General features: G+C 44.1%; 1 protein-coding gene across 1 annotated transcript in view; it reads right to left on the bottom strand.

The window, feature by feature from the left end:
• Nucleotides 1–8,212: 8,212 nt before the first annotated feature.
• KDM5A (lysine demethylase 5A) overlaps nucleotides 8,213–17,231 on the bottom strand; it is a 43,720-nt gene continuing 34,701 nt past the window's right edge. The window contains exons 25-28 of the mRNA XM_079993241.1: nucleotides 16,781–16,940; nucleotides 16,252–16,472; nucleotides 14,965–15,375; nucleotides 8,213–9,996 (exon numbers count right to left, since the gene is read on the bottom strand). Coding sequence (XP_079849367.1) covers nucleotides 9,784–9,996; nucleotides 14,965–15,375; nucleotides 16,252–16,472; nucleotides 16,781–16,940 — 1,005 coding nt within the window. The 3' untranslated portion in view covers nucleotides 8,213–9,783. The remainder of the gene's footprint in view (nucleotides 9,997–14,964; nucleotides 15,376–16,251; nucleotides 16,473–16,780; nucleotides 16,941–17,231) is intronic.

The raw sequence follows: 17,231 nt of genomic DNA, 5'->3' as shown, positions 1-17,231 counted from the left end.
TTCATTAAAAGCTGTTAGTTCCCCAAAGCCTGTTGAAATAAGAAATAGTAAGGGGCTCGTAGTTCGGTGGCATTCAGAATCTCCAAAGGCATCTTCAGGTAAAAAGAGCCCAGGTAGCAATTTTAGGAGATATCCCTGCAACACTGAGAGATATGGACTAACGATTCATCTCTACACAAGAAAGTTCCACATGTTGGTTGGTGCCATCGCCGAATGGCGGACTCCCTCCGAGCTCCGGAGGGAGCCTGCTCGGCAGGGGCTGGGTTCTACCGCGCCGGCGACGCGGGGACCCTCAAAAACCATGGGCGCTGAAACCCATGGGCATGGTGACTCGGCGGGCACCGTTTGCGTCCCGCCCAACCCGCGAAGGAGCCTTTTTAAAGGCTGCGGAGCGGGTGACAGGGGGGGGTGGTGCTGTGAGTCCTCCGCTTCCCCTACCGAGCGAAGCCGCATGCCATTCGACGGAGAGCGCTGACTTCTTCCATTGAAAATTTGGACTTTAAAAGAATAACCCGTGAGTAATTGGAACTTGGATTAAAAAAGGGGGAAAATTCTTTTTAAATTCGGAGCGAGCGGGGGAGGTGCAAAAAGGAAGTCAGCCTCCCCCCTGTTGTAGAGGAGCTAAAGCAAAGGATTTGACAACTAAGATCGAGTGCAACCTTTTTTTGACAAAATTATTAACTTCGCGATGGAAAATTATAAGACTGGGCTGGAGGAGAAAAGTGGAATGTGAATTAAAAGGCAACCCCCCCCCCCCCGGAAACCCCGGGAGCGATCCGTAAGAGCGCCGGGAGAGGAGAAATAGAGGTTTTGACAGCTGTCAAAGGAGCTGTCAAAGCGGAAGAACAAAAAGAGAACTTTGTTACGAGGACTTTGCTGGTCACATTTGTTACAAATTGGATATAAATTGTTTAAAACAAGGAATAATAAGTTACTTTGACTGTTGGGTGTGATCGGGAAGGAAACTGAGTTACTATAATCCCTCTAGAGGAGCTGTGGGACACTACAAGTATTGTTGGCATCGAATTTGAATAGGACTTTTTATCTCCTGGGAAACTGCAGAAATGGAACACTATTTTGTCTACAGAGGTCTACACACTAAAGGAGACAATTGATTTATCTATTGAAGAATGGAAGGGACTTGACGTAATGTTTTGTTCCTGAATAACAAAGCCTCTGCAGAGGAATTAGAAGCTTTTTGGAATTAGAACATTTGTGCAGGAGAGCAGGGAAAAAAAAAGAGGAGGAGAGAGAACAACAAGAACAACAAGAATAACAAGAACTGGACAAAGTTGGAAGATAGACTCCTTCCAAGATCGGACATGTGAAATCAAAGATGACCAAAAGACGGCAAAGACTAATAAAAAGACGGCAAAGCGGACTGGTGAAGGACTGTGGTTTAGATGTGGGAGCTCCAGGATGACAGTAGATATTGACGGACATTGGGAACGCAACCGGGAAAGGGGTGAGGGAAATTTGGAATCCAAAGGGTGTTAAATTACATTTTATTCTTTTTTCTATTTTTCTGTTTATTTTAATCTGTATTGCATATTAAAGAGGGGAACTCGTGGAAGGGAACAGGTCGATTTTAGGGGATGGGAAAATATTTTTTAAATTGGGTCAATGATAAATAATTTTAAAATTTGGGGTAAGAATTTGTTGAATCTTTTTGAAAGAATTGGAATACAAGAGGGGGAGGGGAGGGGAAGTCCTGGAAGGATGCCAATGAAAATTAGGTTTTAAATTTGGATGTTTTTCTTTTTCTGTTATATTTGAAAATCTTTAATAAATATTATTAAAAAAAAAAAAGAAAGTTCCACATGTTGCTAGACCGTTGCTGAAAATTTTTCAGCTTTTAGGTTATTTGAATCAAGACACAAATATGGTTTGTTTGTTTTTAGAAAGCAGTAAGATAAGGTTATAAACTGGTCCCTTCCAATTTTGCAGATTTATGAATTGTTATTGCCAGCTAACCCCAGCAGAACCAAGAGATCAAGAACGGAAATTCCTAAGCTGTTTGAAAACATTGCAGTGTGTATTGCACTCACACAGGGGACATTAGAGAACTGCTGGATAACCACGCTAAATTAAGTTCTCACACACTTCAAGATATTCTTTATTGTTTAGACAGCTAAGCAGCTACCCTTGAACCACAGTACATTAAAGAAATTCATGACCTAAACGGTTCACACCTGCATCTCAAAAGCTTCCAAATTCTGAGCTCATCATAAATTATGATCAGTTAAATGTATTCAGTTGCACTAGATTCATCTCAGTTGCCAAACTTTTCCCCAGGAACCTTCTGTATTTTCTCCCTCCCCCTCCCCCCACTCCAAAAACAAAAACCAATGGCTATGCTAGCTTGGAATGATGGGAGTTATAGTCCAAAGAGGATGGCTTAGAACTGTGTCAACATCGTCATAGAGATATATTTGACAACATACAGTCCAAGAACTAGACATTCCTCTCTCTGGAGAAATATATGTGAATCCACAGCAATCACAATTCTGTACCAGAATTCCCTGTCCATGTAAATAATTTTTCAAATAACTAACAGCACTAGTTTGCTGGAGAAAATTTCAACCAGTGCTCTTAATTATTTTGCCTGCAACTACCGTAAGTATGCAACAATTGCCAGTGGCAGTAGACATAAGAGAAATCATAGAATCTATTGGCTCAGGTGTAGAGTTGGTGTGTTTTAATTTATTAGCAGCATGCTATATTTGCAATAAAAATAAATAAAAGCTAAAGAGGAGTCTAGTTTTGCTTTAAAATTCTGGCCATCTCACCCCCCCACCCCCACCTCGTATGACAGGTAGGAATGCAAAAGCAGTAGCAGTGTAAGACAATGTTAAGTGTCTCAGTAATTACAAAATAGTGAATAATATGTCATTACAATGGCAGGCTTTGTGGGTTAAGTCACTGAAAAGGGACCATGGTGCCTTACCATCACCCCCTCCTACTGTTCCTTAGTAGCTTCCTAGGTTAACAAGAGTATACCCACTGAAATCAATTGACTTAAGTCAAGACAATTTATTTCAGTGGGTTTTTCTTGGGTATGACTTAGGACACAACCCTGCCATTCCAGTTGCATAACCTCACAAATACACACATGGCAAGCAGGGGTGGGGTTTTTTATTACTGAAGATGTAATGCTTGTGAAACTACTTTTGCTGAGATTTGGTTCATCATCTGGAAATAGTGAGAATGTAGGACAAGGGTTGACTAAACCCCAAAGCCGAATCTGGCCTCTCCAGGCAATGTTTCTGCCCCCTCAAACCCCACCAATTTTGGTGGCAAGAGTAGATGGCAGTTGGGTAGATGAAGACCAGAACCCTAACAAGGCTGTAGATCTCCCTTCCAGTCATTGGATTCATTGATGGAGAAACAATCAGTATGAGTCATTTCAGTAGGGATTCCAAGTGCCTTTGTGTGTGTGCACATGCATACAAGTTTATGGGATGGCCACACCTACTGCTGATATGTGATCCTCCTTCCCTGAAGGTTGGGACAGGGTGAATACAGGCCACAGGCCAAAAAGGTTAGCCAACCATGCTGTAGGAAATCCTTGATTGCTCATCATCTTCCAAGGACCTTCCATCATCTTGTGCCATCTTGTGCAAGGCCCTCACCAGTGCTTTTGAACAAGGAATGCCAGTACTTACCGAACCTAACTTGCCCCTTACGAATCAAGAAGTTAATTTCTCTTCTGCTCCTGAATCACTTTGCTCTACATTTTTACCATGTTTCCCAGCTTGATGTCACCTGCAAATTTCAAACAAAATACTCCCAGCTGTCCTTCTAACTAGCTAACGACTGAAAATATGGAACAGTTTGGTTGCCCAAGACTGTGGGCTCATCATCAGACTTCCACTTGTCCCACCGGTTTCCCATGAGGAAATCTGATTTTTACAGCCAAATCGAAACCAACATCGATGGGGTTTTAGAGTGGATTGACGTTTGCACCAATTCAGCACTAAAGAGTGGGCTTTCTTGGAGAAAATGGACCCATGTCTAGAAAGCAAAGAACAAGCGGGGAACTTTTCAGATCCCTGCTTTCTAGGCATGGGACAAGCAGAAGTGTGGACGAGCCCTGTGCAAAGTCACTCCACTGCTTGTCAAATTGAAAGCCTACACCACCTTTCCTCTTGCCCCCAACTCCATTAATGCTATGCCTTACTACAAATTCAGGTGCCAGCAGGAGCCAGATAGATTACTCTAGGAACTCAGAAACAGGGCATTATGGCTATGACCTTCCCCACCCTTTGTGCATCCATATTGAGAAGCCAAACCACCTTCACAGGTTTAATTTCACTCCTGAAAAACACTTTTGAGTTCAGTCAGACTCTGTGTAAATGTATTGGGCTGTAAACTTCACAGGAAGTAGCAATTCATCAAGGAAATATTTCTTATACAGCTTCATCACATCAAATGGATTATTTAAAATGTTTGGATTTTAATACATCTACATTTTGTTCAACATACCAGTTGCCCTCTTAAAAAGTATTTAAGTATAGCCTTACTTTTAGCAAACAGACTTGGCCCCTATTTCTGCTTTCTTTGCCACCTTTAAACTACTCTCTTTTGTTATTAAACTATGCAGCATGGGGAAATCTGTACCCTTCCTAGGAATTGCTTTATTCCTTGGAGCCCAGGTGCAATATTAGTAGCTTTAAAAACTGTCCTCCTCAGCTTCATCTCTGAAGTTGGAAATGGCTCGTTGTTTTACATTTCTAGTCCAATGGCTGGTTCTCTTCACCCCTTATCCTCACTTTGATCTTTCCTGACTTCACCATTTCTATATACCATTACCTCCCCACTTGGCAGTTAAGCCTTGCACCTGATGAGTGTTAAAAGTCTTTAGAAAATAAGAATTTTGATTTTTGCGTGGGAATGAGCCAGCTGTACATGTGGCAAAAAACCAAGCAGAATGATTCAAATTTAACTATGGCACATAAGATTTCTTACCCAAGTATATGGATCAAACATAAAGCTTCACAAATAATACAGTGGTACCTCGGGTTAAGAACTTAATTCATTCCAGAGTTCTGTTCTTAACCTGAAACTGTTCTTAACCTGAAGCACCACTTTAGCTAATGGGATCTCCTGCTGCCGCCGCACTGCTGCTGCACAATTTCTGTTCTCAACCTGAAGCAAAGTTCTTAACCTGAGGTACTATTTCTGGGTTAGTGGAGTCTGTAACCTGAGGTACCACTGTATTCTGAAGCCCACAAATCCCAGTTAGCTTAGGTGTTTCTTGCTCTTCACCAACCCCTGCCTCACAGAAAACATTTGGAGCATGAACCATACTACAAAAGGTGCAATATTCAAGTGTTTGAATAGGTGTAGCGTACAGGCCATGGTGAAAAATGGGCTGCGCTTATTGAACATCTCCTAACCATTTGACATTAGACTACCTACAAGTTGAATAAGTAGATTTTCATCCCCTTCTTCGCATCCAAAAGGAAAAATTGTCTTGTTTTTTTTCACCAAGAGGAAATTCTGAGAACTCTGCAACAGTCACAGTCCAATGCAGGAAATCATACACACTACTAAAGGGAGGCAGAAACCCTGACAGAATGATTTGTAAGCTATTTCTAAAAAAGCATACATGTCCTGATCACAAGCTGAGAAATATCTCCGTGGTCAGACTTTTTAAATGAGAGAGCACTTTTCTCAAACTGCTGAAGGAGTCTGCCCCACACCCTTTCTATTGTTGGTATCATATTGCCCAGCAGGTATGTCTTGGTAGATCATCCGTAGCAGTGACCAGAGGAGGAATGACCACTGGGAGGAGTGCAGAGAAGCAGTGCCATGGTGCATCTGCAGTGGCACAACAGGATGCCTTCATCTGCCCCAGCTGCAACAAAACATGTCTTTCCCATATCTGTTTCTACAGCCACAGCAGGCGCTGTAAGCTTCCAACAGTTTGACTTCATCCCCAAAGGGACGCTCCATTGTCTCCTGAGACAGATGCCAACCTATGGGTAAGTCATCAACATTTGTAGCAACCACTGCCCCTCCTGGACCTCAAGAGATGGGTTTTCTGACGCAGGACTGAGCTTTGGGGCAATCTGAAACCACCTGCCCCAGGCCAGAACAAGCAGGGGGGGGGGGTCTCTGAACCTCTCCCCAAGGCTTCACCGCTTTCAGAATCATCATAACTGCAGGAACTTTCATTGAATTTGCTTTGAACTTCAGAGGCACGTGAAAACATAAAGATCATTTTCAGGTAAGAGATTACCCTGCCTCATTTGCCAAAAGACAATGTAAACATGTTTCTTTCCCATTTTCAAATGAGGGTCAGCGATAGTCAAGGCCTCCTACCCTTAGAGTAACTTAAGTGGGACTCATTAAATATAATAAAGCATTCACACGACTTTCCCTGAACATCTAGGGGAATTGTTGTACACTCTTACCCTCTTGTAAAGGAGGCTAGTATTACCCTATTACTTTGAGGAGAGACAGAAGCACACGCCAACAACCAACATTTGGCAGCCTAAGGTCAGAATAGAGAAGTCCTGGCTTAGTGAAGATCTTTGAGGACTTTGACATACGTCATACTCATAAATGCAATGGCCTTTGGAAGTAAAGTGAGAACACAAAGGCAATGTTAACTGAATAAACTGATGCATTTGGTCTGGTAAAAGGTAAAGGTAAAGGTACCCCTGCCCGTACGGGCCAGTCTTGACAGACTCTGGGGTTGTGCGCCCATCTCACTCAAGAGGCCAGGGGCCAGCGCTGTCTGGAGACACTTCCGGGTCACGTGGCCAGCGTGACATCGCTGCTCTGGCGAGCCAGAGCCGCACACGGAAACGCCGTTTACCTTCCCGCTGGTAAGCGGTCCCTATTTATCTACTTGCACCCGGAGGTGCTTTCGAACTGCTAGGTTGGCAGGCGCTGGGACCGAGCAGCGGGAGCGCATCCCGCCGCAGGGATTCGAACCGCCGACCTTTCGATCGGCAAGTCCTAGGCGCTGAGGCTTTAACCCACAGCGCCACCTGCGTCCCTTGTATTTGGTCTGGTAGGGTGGGTCAACTAGGGTGGTGAATTCAAGGTAGGAAGGTTCCTAGGCTACTAGTCAGGATGGCTATATGGAACCTCTACACTGAGAGGCTGTATGTTACTGAATGCTGCGAAGTAACAGGAGGTTATTGCCTTCACACTCTTGCTCATGGATTTTACAGAGATGTCCAGTTGGCTGCTGAATGAAACAAGGATGGTGGGCTGGATAAAACTTTGGTCTGACTCAACAGGCCTATTATAGGAACTTGAAAAATTGAAACCAGTGCTGCAAAAGGGTAAAAACAGTCCAGATTGGAAAGCAGACTTAAATAGGCCATAAAACCAGGCCGATGCATAATGAATGCAGAAATACTGCAAATCTATATACATTATGCACATTCAGTAACAAAAGAGGGGACTAAAATGTTTGTTTCACCTTAATGATTTCTTGGCCTGGGAAGACTGGAAAGTGTGGGGACAAACACCTCCTCAACTAACCCTATAAAGTCACGTTGCTTTAAATTTTCTTTGACGGTTTAATATCACAACTTTTCTGCTACCACTTCCTGTTCAGAAGTCTGTGGTAATCGAGTTGACTAGGTCTGACCTTCATATTGTAGCTCTGGCTGGTATTTGAGGCTGACCAAGTGAGAAACTTTGTTGTTCCAGGGATCAATAATCTGCTTTAGTTGTTCTTTGCAAATCACTACACTTTCTTACCTTGCGGCTACACAATTGAGAGGACACTTTGCTTCCGAAATCTGAAACTGCAATCCAGAAAGCTATATAAATGAATGGGGGAGACCAAGGAAACCCAGACAGAGATTTCTTTGAAATGTCAACTATGATTGCATGAGCTGTTGGAAGTGGAAAGATGTTTTTCAATTCAATTTTACAGCGGAAGCAGAAGTGGGTTGCCTGCCTCTTCAACATGTAGTGAAAACTTGAGAAACTTGTCAGCATTTTCCACTTCTTCACAAAGGAGTTAGAGGGTCAAGTTGAAATGCAGCTCAAGAGAACACTTGTGGGTGCTGTAAACAGTTTTATAAAAACACTAGACCCACCCCTTGACTTAATAAGAGTCCCCCACCCCGGTATTATAGGAGGTGCATTATTTGCAGACGGAAACCAGCGATGTGCTTCAGGACAAAGATGCTTGATCAACGACATCTCCAAGTACCGGTTACAACAGAAGGGACACAAAACAGTCAAGGCAGAACACTACAAGATTTTTATCTTTTAGAAAATCCCAACCCCTGCATCTAGTAAGACTGGACACTATAGTTACAACACTCCTAGAACTGTAGAAGAATGGAAACACAATAGATAATGGGAATGGGGGGTGGGGGGAGAGACACCACCATGGCCAGTTTCAGCCACTCACAGAAAAGCCAGCAAGGATCAAGATGCCCTGCTAACAGAACAAACTCCAACATGAAGGTAGCACATGAAATGTTTTGTTTTTACCTATTTAAAACACAGGCAGCAGGTGGAGCAAGGATGTGGGGAGTAACTGCTAATTTCCTTGTACTACAAGGAAGGAATGAAGTTAAAAACCCAAGCCTGCAGGCAGGTTTTTTTGTATGTGTGTGTGAGCCTCTCTCTTTTTTCTGTGCTGCTGGTAACCGTGGTAAGTATAAAAACCAAAGAAAAATAATCTTTCTCTTTTTTTGTAGAACAAGTCAGTAGTCCGAGACATAGAAAAAAGTAAAAACCAGTCCTTTTTTAAAAATTGGTTTACTAAAACAATTGCCACCTGCTCCCCAAGTCGCCTCTCTTCCAGGAAAGCGGGGGGGGGGGGGGGAGGAGGAGAGAGATTGAGCCAAGTGTAGGGCTTTAATCCATAGAAACCTAAAGGCGAGGAAGCAGGGCTGCAATCTGTAGACTGCATTTTTAGAACTGTGAAACTACCGTTTGGTGATGCTGGGAATACTTGTGAGCTGGCGTTTTTCACAGAAGCATGTCAGTGTGGAATCGTGAGGAAGCTGGGCTACTCTCGGCCCCCGTCTCCAACCCCATGCACTCGTGATAGCTACCATACCAGCTGCACCTTGCTTCAGACAACTTAGTGACAGGGTGTCAAGCAAAGCCTGAGACAAGGGGAAATGGCCACCAGTGCAGAGAGGAGTGCTTTGCCAAGGAAACATACCCTCAGCTACATGTTAATTTATACGGTGAGCTTTCCCCAACAAGGGGAGGGACCACCAAAGGAAGGAGGGCAAACACAAAATCAACGTCTGTTTCCAAGACCTATAGTTCCTTTGCCTTCTAACAACAAAACCAGGAGCTAATTTGTTTTTGTTTTTTTCCACCCACCCATCTCCCCCTGTGTGGTGCTCGACGCAAGTTCCTTGTCCACATAACATGGCCTAGGCACCTCTGCCCAATCAGCCCACCACTCAAGAGGCAAACTTGTGGGTTGCAGGATTCTCAACAATGACCCCCATTTGAACCGTTGAGGCAAAGCAGCTTAATCCGTGGGCCTCATATCTGCTCAGCCTGAAGGTGGTATCTATGCTTAGCCTCTTTTTTTCTTAAAGGAAACATGGGAGTAAATACACTGGCTGGGACTTCCAACAGGGTGGTATCTGCATAGCTGGGTCAGTACCCTTGTGCCCATGACATCCCTTTTGCGTAAAGGAAGCCAGCTATACGGGGCCAGCTCCGCTATAGGGCCGTACGTCCGCAGAAGTGGAGCATTTCCAAGTGGCTACATTAGCTTCACGCCGCCATCTTAGTGTTCCATTTCCCTTAAGTCCCAGGAAGACCAAGCGGCTGCTAACTCGTCTCCTTGAGGTCCTCCAAAGGTAGTTTGTAGCTCAGCAGGAAATGAGGAGGTGGTGCGTGTGTCGGACTGCCTGCCCCCTGCATCTGTTTCTTTGCACAGTTTATACAGATATAATCTTCACTCTCGGCCATTTCTGGCGAGACACCAACGCAAACTTGATGAAACCACTCATCACAGCCGCCATCGCACTGCACCCAGTCTACCTGTAAGATACAACAGACACGTGTTAGTGACATCGCAACGGAAGAGAAACTCACAAAAGGCGACAGAATTCTCCAGCTTAGCATTACAGAAGCTGAGATACTGGAGTACAAACCTATTCAGGTGTCATTAAAGAAGCAAGGGTTAATACATTCATTCTTTACCACCAAACCGGGCATCTTCGGAGGAGAGAACTGCATCTGGCCCCAGACCTTCAGCCTGTCCATCAGGAGCAGCGTTAAGGATGCCAGAAACCAGCAGCAGATGCTACAGCACCTCATCAGTTGTTCCCAGGTAACTTCTGCTCAAGGGGAGAGACTGAGGGGTGCAGAATACTTGGCTGGGAATTCACCAGGGAGGATGACTCCCTGGTTAATGCAACAGAAATGGGCAGGGAAAGTCTGAGAAGGAAAAGCCCCATTCTGTAGGATTTACCTGGAGACTTCATTTTTGAAACCAACATATCGCAGGCGCCTCCCATGGTTCAGATGTTGCAAGCATGTTTTAATTCTCATTCAAGTAACAAAGCAGGGTTTTCACAGCCTGCACCCAGAAGACTCAGAGATTCATACAGCATCCTAGCTTACATACAGTATGAGCATACATTACCTGCATAAACTTCCATAACACAGAGGGGACTATGATTCCAGTAAGTGGGCAATTAGGCTCTTGCATTTCACCACCAAGATACATGGCACTTTGCATAAAAAATAATCATGTGAAATGACATGAGCACAATCCCAGTTCTTGCAGTTAAGATCACAAAGGCCCGGGACATACACAGTGGGAATTAGCTGCTGCTGCTGCTATACATTTAAGGCTCACTTTCTAGATAATTACAATGTCCATTTGTTCAATATACCCCATTTCCTCCTCAAGAACATACGCACGAACACACACACACACACACACACACACACACACAATATTTCCAGTATTAAGGTGTTCCTGACCAGAAACTGGCCCTTCCTGAAATCTGTGGTTTCAATGTCATGTACAGGCAAAATTGGAAGTAAAAAAGTAAAGGGAGAGTCCACAGCTTTATGGCATAATATGTGCATATATGAGGACATTCATGTTCAAGCCTGCAGCAAATCCAGACCTGGATAGCTGCTGCCCGTCTAAGTAGTTGGGCCAAAGGTATCAGGCAGCTTCATATATTCAACTCTAACATAGGTATCAAGTTGAAACAGACCATCATCCCCTAAATTAGTAGTTGGCTTGATTTTCCAAGTAGTATCGGATTTTGTCCCCTAAATTAAGTGCACTCTACTTTAAAAGAATTTAAAATTTATTGACTATCTCAAAGTAGCCATAAACCCAATTCAATCATATTATTGTAAACCTCCTTAATTCAAGTCTATTCTAAACACAGTTTGCTTCCCCTTTTTGCTGTTCTGAGCCAAGCCTACTTTTTTGTTTCTAGCAATGCTTTAGTCATTGATCAAAGAATTCCTGCTTGTGTTTTTTTGCCCATATGTGGCAGAGGGTTCATGGCCACCATGCAGTGGCAGGAGCAAATAAAAGAGGAAGCACAAGTGGGATGGAAGTGCTAAAATTATCAGTTAAACCAAAGGCAAGCATGCTGCCATCAAAAAGCTTTGGTTCCCGACACTGAGAAGCATTTATTTCAGCAGTCAAAAGGATTTTAACTGAGCGTCTGACCTTAATCCTACCCAAAAAGATGAATGAAGTACAGTAAATTAAGATACTCCAACATTTGAACCCAATTCCCCCTCCTCTTGTCTCCAAGCAGAGCACTTCAAGAGTACTTGAGGAGGTGCTAATTCTGTGTCACTTCCTGCAATTGCTGGGGTCTTTTAGGGGTGCAGGGCTGTTGCCTCCAACCTGTCATGGTTGTTGGAACCGTCAGTGGGCAATTAAACATTTATTATCCATTATTTAATTCTGGATAAGGCCACTGACCTTGTATGCGTTATGAGACCTGGCTGAGTAAGGCCTGGTTTTGGTCTCGTGCAAGTATCCAAACTGCAGTGGGGAGAGAGAAGTGTCAGTTATTGGCAAAGACAGTTATTGGTACCTTAGCTATGCATTAAGGTATGCGGTTCTTAGTTCATCGAATGCAAAATCTATTTCTGCAGTGCTGGAGGTTGGGCAGACCCATTATACTGGATAATTCAGCATACAAACCAAGGCCGGAGCTGACTTGAACTTCTTGGTCTCTGACAACCATGGGTCTACACCAATACCTGGCTCTGTTCATGCAACAGGGTAAGTTCTGGGGTCCATGATCTGCCCTAGTCTGAAAGCCTATTAGGCAAGGTGGGTGATACCACTGCCAACTTGGAAGGAAGATCCCTCCCTCAGGTGCCCTCACTGGGGTAGTAGGCCTTTTAGGCTGGTGTGCCACTGGATTCATGGATTCCGCAACTCTGGAGGATAAGCAACAGGGAATGGGTACCTGTCAATGGTCTGGCTGATGTGTACAACAGAAGGTTGACTTTAGCCAGTGTTACTCCCAATAGCCTTTTCATTGGCACTGTCTCCCTAGTTTAGGAAGTTGCTGCACGTGAAGGAGAGACCAGTGTTAACTCTTATTAATGCAAAAACTGACCAATGGACACATCAGCCTTCCCTCTTTGCTGCCACTGTATCTGTAAAGCAGCATCCAGTGGACCTGTTCCAAGTGGCAAATTGCACCCCAAAAATAATGTTTTCTAAAATTCCTGCCAACTTGACTTTTGGTCTAAATGGCACAGAGACTGATTGTGGCCTTTTGATTGATTCCCATCTACTGTGGGAGAAACAATCTCCTACAGACCTTGTTTCGACTTCCTTTGCAGCCTTCCAAAGTACTGGCCATGAGTCTTGGCGCCCCAGTTACAGAACTAATATTCATAGAATTGCTTGGCTATTGTGTTCATTCTTGAGAGAAACCCCAAAGGCCAGTAAGATGGGATTGCTCACCTCCCTGCCTCACCCCCACCAGCCCTTCTTACAGAATCCCATAATGCACACCCACTATGTATGAAACCACTGGGAGATATCAGGTTTAGGGATGGCATTATGCATTACTCATGTACCAATCGCTATACTTTTTGTCCAATCCAGGTTCTGCAGAGTCTATGCCTGATGTCTGACCACTGAGGATCAACGTTAATTAAAGCCCTATCTAGATAAGACTAAGGTGACCATGGTTAGCAGGTAGGAAGATGGGGGCTTGAGCTTGGTCCTCAAGCTTGTAGCTTTGCTGGGGGGCAGCAAACAACTCCACCTGTTCCAGCAACCTCAGATTCAGACTTAAGGAACCATTCATGTCTTCATAGCTTTGAGGCTGGAATGTCATAAAGTGGCAGAATGGAGTCCACACATTACTGTGCTCCAGCATCTGCATCAACTTTCTTATTACCTGTGTCCTTCTCCCTCTTCAAGACCATGGACTCTCCTTCACTGGAAGTTTTTAAAGCAGAGGTTGGATGGCCATCTGTCATGGGTGCTTAAGATTCCTGCATTGCAGGGAGTTGGACTAGGTGACCCTCACAGTCCCATCCAACTCCATTTTATTATTCTTTGACCACCACTTTCCACAGGACCAACCATTGGGTCTTAGAACAAGTGTGCCATCTTAAGCAAAACAGTGCAAAACATTAGAATAAGAGAAATGTACAGAAACATTATTGATGGCTACTGTATGCCATGAAACTCTTTCTCCTATAGTTTGCCAGTGTTTAGCAGCCTCTTGGCACTGAAACGTTTTTTTACTTGTATTTTTTTGGACAAGTGCACAGTAGGCAGGGCAAATATGAGTGGCAATATTAAGTTTATAAAGGAACAAATTAGCAAGGATGTTATACAATATCCTTTGACCTGAACTGGTGTGGATAGTGTGAGCGATCAGTCTAAAAAACAGGCAATTTATATAGCATCATCATGGTGTGTTCCCTAGGTCTCTGCAGCTAAATTCTGCAGCAAACCCCTGGCTTTTGCAGCATATGGAAATTTCTGCAGCAGCTTATGCACTTGTGCAGGATTTACATTTTGAGGCGTGTGGCTTTTTTGCAAAAGGAAAGCTTTATTTTTCAACAAAGAACCACACAGCCAACAGCAATCTGCATTGTTCACCTGCACAAGAACCCTCTGTTAGTGCATACCCTGTTTCCCCACCCCTGGGTGATTAGGTGCATTACTGCACATAGGCAACAGCTGGCATTGCCAACACACAAGTCAATCCTAGTTATGCGTGCACACACATGCATAGCAGCTTTGTGGAATGTTCTGTGAACAGAAGCAGCACAAAACTGTGATGGAGTTTGAGTGTTGCTTCCAGGAGACTGCTCTTGCAGAGCTGAAAGTAGAGTCCAAAGTTGCTGCAAGTGGACCTGAAAAAAGGTCTCCAGGGCGGAAGAGATTTAATTTGCTATAATCCGATCAGTTCTAAAAGCTCTGCAGATTTACCTCCAGCAAGAAAAGTGGGGCAGTGCAGCATGTGGCTTCCCTCAACCTGCAGACTCATGGCTCACAGGCTTTATGCAAGAGCTTTTGGAAGATTAACTTTCCTAGACGAGGACCGCACGGCCAGCTTAGAGACTTTCACTTCGATACACACCAAGGCCTGGGAATACAGTTCTCTCTCAAGTCTGGAATTAACTCCTGGGTGTCAGTCAGCAGGTTTTCTAGAGTGCCAGCAGGGAAGGAAAGATGAGGAGATGGGAAAACTTATCAGATGGACGCGCTATTTTCAGATTTACCCATTTCTCTACTGCATCTCTTAAACTGCATCTGTCAACAGTCAGAATCCAGTTAGCAAGACTGAATTCTGCTTCAGAACAGCCTAAGTCATACATGCACAAATGGTACACACGCATAAAATTCCTCGTTCATTATTATCAAGCATACATTTGTATGGTTTCTACCCTTTAAATAAAAATAAAATGACAGAATGCTAGACAGCCTGAAATCTGAAGCAGGCTAGCAGTGAGCTCTGAAAAGGTTCAGCCAAGGTGACCCACCTTGTCCTTGCAGGGCCTCTGGCAGTTCTGTGCAGCGCATACTGCATTTTCATCATCAGACTCCTCAGCTCCTGACCAGTCATACTTGGAGGGGATATCCAAGATTTTCTTCTCCCTCTTTTTCTCTGTGCACTCTTTCACCAGCTCCACCTTGGCCGCAGCCGCCTTCTCACGCTTCTTCTTCCGCTCCTCCTCCTTGGCCAGTTTTTTGGCCAGTTTGTTCAGCTCCTTCGTCTTATCCATGGTCAGTTTTAGCTTCTTCTTCTTGGGTTTCTCCAACTTCTTCAGCTCTTTAGACTTCTGCTTCATTTCGCCAAAGAGCTGCTCTGCTTTCTCCAGCTTGCGCTTGCGCTTCCGCTCAGAAGAGTCTCTTCCCCGCATTTTTAATGGCTTCTCGTCCATGCTGTCATCCTTAAAGAAAAGGTAGTTTGGACAAAAGAAAGGTTAGGAAGACGGACATATCATAAAGCAAAGTCAAGGAACTAGGATTGTTTAAATCCTGTAGCGATTCCAGAGAGCGCAACACATACTGCTGTGATGCTACTGTTCATTGTTGGAGTGGAGGCAAAATGAAAACTCTTCATCCGCCCCACAACATTTCAGTCACCACTGGGAGGGCACAAAAGAGTGTATGTAATGCATATCAATAAGCAGAATGTGTGCACATATACGCAGAGAGAGACAGGCTACATGACCCAGAAAGGCAGATGCTGCAGTTCTAAGTTTTCTCAATCTTATACAGAAAATGACCAGTTGGTCCATCAAGCTCATACTGTCTACACCAGAGCTCAGGAACCAGCAGCCTTTGGATCCAGCCTGCAGCCTGCCTGCCTGCCTTCCCTCTACAACAGATAGGCTTAACTAAAAAGCTCACACACACACACATGACTGAGTTTGTTTCCCCCAGAGCGAAACTGCCTAGTGAGGAGGAGATTTTTGATGGGGTAGGGAAAGAGATGAAAAAGTGATGGGGTGGAGGAATGAGGCTTTCCCTGCAGGAATGCAACCCTCAACATAGAAAAGCTTCCCCACTCCTCCTCTAGCTTAACTAGGCAGGGAAGAGAAGGTAGTTGTTGTTCTAGCCAATTTTGTTTCATCTCCTAGACCCAGAGCCACAGGCAGTCCTGCCTTCCTCAGTGGATGTGGAGGAAACAGAGGGGAACCCTACAGCATTAAGCAAGCATGTCTTGAAAAAGGACTTGGGGGAAGGAAAGAGATGGAAACTCTTCCTTTTGAAGGTAAGTTAAGGGAACTAAATGATTCTCAGTATGGAACATCCATCCTCACCTCCATAATATGTAGAAACCTATCCTCTGATGGTGGATGTGTTGCTTGCAAGATCCGCCAGATGTGCTGGGTCTCATCCAGAGAAACCTCTAGGAGATCTCCGATCATCATTAAATCTTCTAGCTGTGATTTGGCTCCAGGAGACAGCTCAAGCACAGGAGGTTCTAAACTGCGAGGTACCAGGGGGCTTTTGCGAGGCTGCTTCCTTGGGGTGTTGGAGCCTTTTAGAGAGAAGCCGAAAATCACACCAGACAAGTCAATAGAGAATGGTTTAATTTTCCATTAACATAAAAAGGATTAGAACAGACAAGACTTCAAATAAACATTTCAAATGCTGTATTTCTTAGTAGTGAATGGCAATTATTTCCCTTAATTATGGGCAGACTGCAAAGTCTCTTGAATGATCAAACACAGCAGTGGGAGCTAGAATTATAGTTAATTACTCAAGAGCCACAAGGCACTCAAGTGTTACATGTTACTGTGAGGTCACTCAAGCCCTTAGATGCCCCATATATATAGGAAATGTTACCTTGAGAGCAGCTTTTGGAAGCTGATGAATATGCATGTTCAGCACAGAAGGAGGGGGCTGTCCACATGTGTGTTACAACTTCTTCAGATTTAATGGGAATTTCTTCATCACAAAACAAGTTGGGCTCCACACTGCTAGAGGATTTTACACTGGCATTGTCCTACGAGCAGAATGTAAGTGGGCATAAGCATAGAGTTATCTATTTTTGTGCCAACATATGTTAAGCTAGTGTGTTATAGGAACATGGGTTATGGTTTACTTTTTAACCACTGCAACAGATAGACAAGAGGGTCAATACCTCTCTCCAGATTTATGGGGACGGACAGTGCATTTTTGCTCATTTCCAGTCAGTTAATTCAAATGCAAACTCTGAAGTAAGATTAAAATCCATTACAAGCTTCACGACACATCTTGGATCACCTTGATGTGTCAAGCAACTTTTACAGCTGTG

The sequence above is a fragment of the Podarcis cretensis genome, assembly GCF_951804945.1.
Source record: "Podarcis cretensis genome assembly, chromosome: 10".
In the NCBI taxonomy this organism is placed as follows: domain Eukaryota; kingdom Metazoa; phylum Chordata; class Lepidosauria; order Squamata; family Lacertidae; genus Podarcis; species Podarcis cretensis.
The sequence above is the reverse complement of the archived record's forward strand: the minus strand, read 5'-3'. Positions and strand labels throughout refer to the sequence as shown.